We start from the raw sequence: 8,292 nt of genomic DNA, 5'->3' as shown, positions 1-8,292 counted from the left end.
GGACAATATTTGGAAAAGGGGTGTTATTGGTCCTTCTAGATGTCAGTTATGTGAAGCTCAAGAGGAGACAATGGAGCATATTCTCAACAGTTGCACCTATAACACTTGGCTGTGGGATTCTTTTGACATCATTTTTCAACAGACAAACAGAGACATGGGAAGTATCATTAATACCCTAAACAAGTGGAGAAAAAACTTTTCGGAGAATGAGATCCTTAATTTGGCCTGGACCTTTACACCAAGCTTCATTCTCTGGAATGTTTGGAAAGAAAGGAATAAAAGAATTTTCAAGGAAGAAAAAACTACTCCTCTTCACCTGATGGATCTGATCTTGAAACAGATTAAGGAGACAGTTTCCACCACTGTTCGCAATTATCCCAAGAATCCTCCCACAAAGAATGAATTGAGAACTCTCAGGCATCTGGGAATGCTAGAGATCATTCACCATGGACTAAGCAGAAAGGAAAAAGATTTGGAAACGGAAAAGGAGTTCTGGAATCCTCCACCGAAAGGTTATCTAAAATGCAATATTGATGGTGCTTCAAAAAGCAACCCTGGAATTGCAGGTTATGGAGGGGTGTTAAGAAATGATGAAGGAAGCATAATCTTTGCATTCCACTGCCATTTAGGTAAAGCCACCAACAATATGGCTGAATTAATGGCATTGGAACAATGTTTAGAGCTTCTAAAACTAAATCACAGCTCAAATGTCATTATAGAAGCAGACTCAGAGATCTCTATAAACGCGGTTAAGAGAATCAGTTGTGGAACAACGCCAGAGAGGGTCTCAGAACACTGGAGACTAATACAAGTGTACCAAAGAATTCAAAAACATCTCCTGAGTCTTCGAACTGTTAGCTTCAACCATGTTTGACAAAAAGCCAACAAACTAGCGGATATATTGGCCAACCAAGGAGTGATTAATTCAGAATGCAGGATTGAGATGAAGTGGCAGGAGATGCCTCAAAGTAGATTAAAAGCTCTCTACAATGAACAAGTGGTAGAGGACAGAGAAATTTTTAGACATTGGGCCAGACAGAAAGGCACGAAATGAAGCTTTCTAAGCAATTTCATATACAGTACTTTGGTTGGTACCTTGAAGAAGGGCAAACTCAGAGCGGTTGCAGAATCCCCTAGTGTACGTTAACTAGTCTCATTTTTCCTTCGAATTGCAACATAGGAATCAATTTTTAGTCAGCGACAGTATTCGATGTGAGTTTCGAAGCTAGCTTTCTTGGGAAGGGTGGCTAGATCTTTCCAGCAGTAGATATTCTCCTAAAATTCTCTTTCGGAACGGAAAACCAGACAGAAAGAAGTTTCCAGGCGATCACATGGATTTTGACTAGTAAGTGGTTTTGTTATTTTGGGAGCGATTCCACTAGGCTCTCAACATGTGGAAAGGGTGTGGTAAGGAATACCACCCTCCATCGTGCTTCAATTCTCGAGCATCTTGGCTTTGTGATTTTTCTCTGATCCATTCATTTTCTAAGAGGGAATCGACGGTTAGATTTGACCATGGTGTTTTGTGGGGTCGCTAGTCCTATCAGGCTATTCATGATAGTGACGTGAAGGTTAGTGGAGTTGAACTTTGGGTTAAAAAATAATAAAGGTAAACCAAAGGTATTATTTGAGAGGTTAGCTTAATTTTTTGTAGAATGGAGGGTCATTTATATGGCAGAATGCCCTTTTTATTTCTAGAGTCCATGATGAAGTCAGGTGTTTTGTATATGATGTAACATTACTTTTGGTTTATTGGAATAGAAGGATCGTCTCTTGCTTCAGCAAAAAAAAAGAAGTGAGTGGTTTATTATGAAGTATGGATGTAATGGAGACAATAATATTTGAAAGTTTTGCAAGTGTTTGGATTTGATTTTGCATTAACATGTGCTCATGCATTGATGTTTCTTCTTTGTTGTTGATCATCCTCTTACGAAACAAATTGGTCTCTTAGAGAGACACTATCCACTTGTAGTCATCTGTCCTTCCTCTTAGAACCTGCAAAAAAACTAATAATTCTTCTGCAATGGAATGTAAGACTATCAAAAGAGAGAGGTTATCAATCTCTCTAGTTATGATATTTACACACAAAACTAAGAATTTGTATTAATGAAACAAGCTCACAAAGGAAAACCAAAAGAATTTATACCTTCTTCGGAATTAGTGCCTCAGGTTAACTTTTATATCTTTTGAGAAATTTATTCATTCTTGACTATTTCAAACTTTGATGATGGATTTCTCATTTCGTAGATCTTGTCGATATCTTTCCAATGACACTTGAATCATTGAATTCCGATTTCATATGAGAAAGTTAGACTAATTTGAACAGTGAGGGTTTTCAGCTGCAGACTTGATGTTTAGCTACAGAATGGCTCTCTAGCTGCAGAACGTTCATAGTTTCTATAGCTAAAAATCCTGAACAGAAAGTTAGCTATTCATTTTTCATCATCAGTCCAAAACTAATCAATACCTTCTAGAAAAGTGAGCAAATAATCTACTTATTTCATTGGTTCAATTTTTTTTTTTTTGTGAACCTTTTGTTTTGTTTTTCATTTTGCTCCCTAAAGTTAGGGAGAACGTGCAGCAACATAGTGATAACACACACCTCAAAATTCCTGCCCTAATGTTTTCTAAGCTACCCATGTAGTCATTTTTCCCTCTTGACACTTGAAACCTGTAAAAGAGTGAAAGTAGTTGCGGAACAGTCGATTAGCTGTAGAATGTGGCTGCATTCTGTAGCTAAAAGATAGCCAAGACATCAGTTTTCTGATTTAAGTTATTGGAAAAGAGATTTTATGCGTCCAAGTACTAGGAAGAAAGTCTAGGACCATAGCTGGTGCACTTGGATGAAAATAGAGTGATTGTATGCACAAAAGGGCACTTGAAAAGTGTGTGGGAGAAGTCTCGTTAAGCACGAGTTGAAAATGGAGATTGCATCATTAGACCATTTGGGATTGAGGTTGGAAGGCATTGTGTCATCAGTCTAAATCAAATTGGACTCTTAGATTCGCCATATGGATAGAATGCCAGAGCATGATTAATTTTCAAATCAAATTTTCCTTCCTCAAGTGTGCCGTGTTCAAATAGTGCTCTGCGCATTTAATGAAATTCGTTTTTTCCCCACACAACATGCCAAATGGCGCTATGAAGAACTCAAAAATTCTCCCAAACCGTTGTGAAATTTTCCAAACCGTTTCTGGGTTATCTAACTGACCACATTCTTGAAAAAACACATGTGGTTTTTTTTCTTCTAAATTTGTTTTTATTTGGCTGGAATTTGCTTTTAAAATTTGATGTTTTTTTTAGTTCTACGTTTTTTTTTATCAATTACATCTTTTGTAAAATCAATTTCGAACTTTCTCCAGGTGCAATCACAGCACAAACAATAGCACCAGCAGATGAACCAGCCAATGGTGTGTTTTCGGTGATATAGCCTCCACAAGTAAGGCTCTCGGTGATCTGCACACTTGTGTTAAGCAATGGTGATGACGAGTGAATCTGGAAAGCAAATGGTCTAATTATATACTACCCAACTGGTTGCTAAAAAATTGCTGCAGTGGTTCTTTTTAATCCAAATTTGTACCTTGGATATTTAAAACAACAGTTTAATAATTTTGCTGAAGCTCGCAGCTCAGATTGTTTACATTGCAAGTTTTTTTGTTTTTTTTTTGGCAGGTGGCAGAAATCTGAGTGGCAATAATAACTGCATTGAACTCGTAACTCGTCGAGTTCATTTTCAGGTTGAAAAAATGCTGAGGCCCCCTCAATGGAGTGAGCGTGGACCTACAAATTTGCATTCATCTCCTCGTTGTGACCTAGTCGTTTAACATTTGAACCCTTGGTTTTTTCGCATATACAGTGCATTTTTTTTTAAAACATAGGTTGTATGTTATTTGTTGGTTATGTTTTATTTGTGTTCTCTTAGCTCCTTATAGGTTATGTATTATTCGTTGGTTTTTTTTTTTAATGTATTTTTAATTGATTTGTTAATAAAATTATATGTTATACTTTCAAAAAAAATTAAAAATATACATATATATTTCATTAAACAAAACAATAGTTTTTTATTTTTATTTTTTTAATTATTTGTTATTAAAATTATAGATATATTTTCAAAGAAAAAAAATACACATATATTTTATTAAACAAAACAATTTATTGAAATTAAAGTTTTCATTGAATCAAATGAAATGATGATTTTTTTTGTTTTTGTAACATAAAAAGTCTTTTTCTAATCCTCCAGATCACACAAAGTGTAGGAGGAGAGCATACTCGAGAAATTATTAATTTTTTTTAGATGTAAGAAATAAGGTCTCCTAATTACACTTCCCCGACAACGGCACCAAATTGTCTAGTCAATTTAGTGTCCTAAATTGCTCTACATAAATTATCAATCTGGGTATCGTAAACTGATGAAGTGTAGTGCACTATATGTGCTTAGTTAACCTTTCTCTTACTTCATTGTTTTATAGTTTATGTTGTTTTTGGGGGTTTTGTTTCCTATGGTTAAGGAAATTAATCTAAGAGAGAAATGTTATGCTTCTAGATGAAATCTCTAAATGTTAATGGACAACTAAATCTAATGACTTTTAATGTTAAAATTTAATTTCTAAAGAAGGGAGAAAAGGAAATGAACATTAGATAAAAACAAATCAAAACTTTGAATAGTTAGATTAATCTAAGCCGGAAAAATGTCTATGAAATGAAAGTAAAAATGATAATGCTATTTGAAATGGAATGAAAATACAAAACATGTAACTTAATGAAGTGTTGTGTCACTCTGCTACACAATTTTGGGAGAATGACCTCCTCGTGATAGCATTTTGAGGGATTCAATACTTCATTATTTTAAAACTGAAAATGAAATTTAAATGAAAGACTAAGACTGAAAGTGAAATTGCAACTAATCTATTATAACAGCTAAATGAAGTGCTTTATCACTCTGCGATACAATTCTTGGAGAACTACCTCGTGACAAAATTTTGAGGGACTCCATTCTTCATTGTTCTAAGAAAATGTAAACATAAAAATGCAGAGAAAGACTGATTCATAAATGAAATAGTTCACCACTTAGTTTTAAGATGAACCATCAACTGAAAGGGCTTTCGGAAATATTCATGTACAACATGAGTTATTAAACTAACATCAAATCTACTATGTGCTTTAATGCTCCAAGCACCAATTGGAAAATAGGAGGACTACTTTCTTGGACTATTTTGTTAAGCATAGATTACACAGTTAGATAGATCTACAATCAACCAGTTAAAAACACTTGCATGAATTAAACTTGTATGAATGGAAAATCTAAACTATTAAACTTGAAAACAATCATAAAAATAAAATGACATACTTGAATGAAATCAAAGCAAAAGTACAAAATAAAATCTGCTCTACTTTACATTCTAATATGCTCAGTGACATTTCCTACTTCACATCTCCTTCCATGTTGGGAACCTCAAAGCTTTATTCAAATTCTTCAAAATTACAAAGTACAACAAGTTGAGCTAACAAAGTTTAAAAAGTTTTTTAAATCAAGGAGAGATATCTCCTATTTATACAAAAAGATGAGAAGTCATCTCATTAATGAGAGTCCATGAATCTCTCCCTATACCTCTACAGTTATAATTAAAATAGGAAATGATAAGACAAATGTCTTCTTAGAGTTTCAATACAAATAGGAAATGTGACACATATCCTCATGATCCCATGATCTTCTCCACTCAAATTCGAATTTGGCCTTAGGATGCTACATAAAGGTATTTTAGAAGCTTCCTTTTGACCTACACATGTCAACAATCTCATCCCACATGTTAGGTATAAGCATATGCATATTATTTTCTAATTTTTAACCACAAATCACTTAAAAATGCTAAGAATTAATAAAGTTTGAAAAAACATAAATATGACCCAATAATGATGAAAGTGAGATGAATGTAGTGACATGGTAGTGAAATGAAGGTGAAATGGAGGTGATATAATGGACATGATAGTGAAAGTGTAATGGAAGTGAATGATAATTTCAAGACCCAACACATGACATACAAGATTTTTAATTATCCCATAGCTTTGGCCTCTTTTGGGGTGTGCTATTTAGGGTGGACCAACCTTTCAGGTTAAGGAGGTTCATTGACTTGAGGTAAACTATCATCCTTATCTTCTTCAAGCTCTTTAGGTGGATAAGGTGGGTGATTATCTGAGAGCACCTTCCTAGACCTAAGGTTAATCTATTGGATTTCCACAATGTTGGGACCGAGTCCCCTGCGGTCAATTTTGTGGCAAAAGCCCAATTTTTGGTGCATAAAGACCAATTTTTTGTGATGTAAAATGTAAAGTCTCTGCAAGTTGTGGTCATGGAGCATGTCGATAGTAAGTTTCATAAAGGGTCTTTCCCTTCTTTTATGTAAGTTGTGTCAGCTTTATTAGATCTACCCATGGTCCGCGGACCATGGGATTGTATAAAAAGAGAGTCTTAGAGAGTCTAAGGCAGTTTAGTTAAGTTCATAGTTAATATAATGGGTCATTAGAAGTGAAGAGCGAAGAGTCTTAGAGTAGAGGAGAGGATTTGAAGCTGTGTGTAGAGGCCTAGAGTAGAGTGCACAGTTGTGTGCGTAGACTCCTATAGTTGAGTGCGTAGGGTAGATTTGAGTCTGTAAGCAAATCTAAAGTATCAATAAAGAGACTATTATGGATATATCTACGTTTTATCCATTTGTCTCTATTATGAATAATGTGTTTATATGAATATTGGGTTTATGATTTAATATTTTATTAATGCTCAATTCTACATGGTTTACATTGTTATATGAATGCAAGTAATAATATCTGTTTATGCGAAGAATATATTTATTCATGCTAAAGATATCAGACTCTTAATCTGATTTGGGTAATAACAAACTTAGAAGTGACTACAGAGGCGCGTAAGTGGTTGTTTCCTATTTAGGGTCCGCAAAAGATAGTCGTAGACTTTCGCGAAGGCCTAGAGGTTGATAAGAGGAATTTATATTGATAAGCCTTAAGGGCTTATCTATCTGCATGAAGGTAGATAAGGGGTATAAAATGACATAATAACCATATTTGAGTGTGGAAACTTGGTTCCAGCATCCCCCCATACTACTCCAGGTGAGACTTCAGTCTGCCCTTCACGGGTTGATGCCGAAAGGGACAATAGTGTAGGGATTTGTTTGGAAAACTTAACTATGAACCTGAGTCAGGACCCACTAAGCCAAAAAATGGTTTCATTGCCAGGACCAGGATCTGCATAAAGAGATGTGCAATGTCACATCACTGGAATCAACCTAAGAAGGAAATTGAAGACTGGCTAGATAGCAAGATCCATGAATTTACACAATAAAACATAAATCCACGATTGACAAAAGAATAGTGGTTGGACAGGTACGTGTACACAAAGATCCATGAAATTTTCTTTTGTTCCTTCTTAGTTGAATTGTACGAGTAGATCACTAAGTTGGCAGATGGATAGGTAAGGTGGAGACTTGATGGTCAAATAGTGTGGACCCTAGAGTTAGTGCGGAGTTTGGAAGGATCTAAAGATAAGATCGTGTGCGTTGTCGATCATTGGCTTGATCATGTCCTCGAGGGATTTGTGATAGAGCTCATGGTCGATACCTCGGTCAGCTACAGTGAAGTAGAGCGATGCTTTTTCAAAGAACCACGAGGTAAGTATTTAAGGTCTTTGAATACTTGGATTAAAATGCTCGTGAGAAAAGTGGTTATGAAATTACCTTGATGTTTGGAGCTATGCAAAGTGGAAAGTTATTCAAGGATAGAAGGGGAACAGTGATCCAAATTGATCCAATAACACTCTCTAAGTGTTAAAAACTCAAAAAATCATGCCAAAGATCAAAACAACCGCATGCCAAGAGCCTTTAGAATGGTTGAAAAACACTATCGAGAGGTAAAAACCAGAGAAAACTGTGAAAAAAATAGAGTATGGAGGCGTGGAACAATAGATGCACAGTAGTCAGATCTGGCTGATCAACGGCCCAGATATGATTGGAAATCGCAATCGGCACTCGCAGACAGGGATATCATCACTTAACATATATGTATGGCGACGGTGATTGGCGGAGTTAATTTGGACCATTGATCAAGCATGCAGATCGAGGGTGCATATTACATCGCAAGATCGCTATCGGAGATTACAGGAGTGCTTACAACGGCCTAGGGGTTATTGCGATGAGTGATTGGGATATCTCAATCGAAGGAACCATTATGTGCGATCCGATGAACCAGACCTGACGGGTTTATCAGTAATATTTCATAAGATTTGAGATC

The 8,292-nt window shown here is 35.7% G+C and overlaps 1 protein-coding gene across 1 annotated transcript; it reads left to right on the top strand.

Annotated features, from left to right (window-relative positions):
- Positions 1-319: 319 nt before the first annotated feature.
- Positions 320-874, top strand: LOC149254149 (uncharacterized). Its single transcript, XM_089454702.1, has one exon. The coding sequence runs from the start codon at positions 320-322 to the stop codon at positions 872-874; it is 555 nt and encodes a 184-aa protein (XP_089310828.1).
- The last annotated feature ends 7,418 nt before the right edge of the window (positions 875-8,292 follow it).

Source organism: Pinus tabuliformis, chromosome 7 (assembly GCF_031772625.1).
Source record: "Pinus tabuliformis cultivar Carrire ecotype Pingquan chromosome 7, CPIR1, whole genome shotgun sequence".
In the NCBI taxonomy this organism is placed as follows: Eukaryota; Viridiplantae; Streptophyta; class Pinopsida; order Pinales; family Pinaceae; genus Pinus; species Pinus tabuliformis.
Note: the sequence above shows the minus strand (reverse complement) of the source record. Positions and strands in the feature narration are given on the sequence as shown.

Excerpts from the sequence above, each read along its gene's own strand:
- LOC149254149 (XM_089454702.1), top strand. The coding sequence starts at position 320 with ATGGATCTGATCTTGAAACAGATTAAGGAGACAGTTTCCACCACTGTT.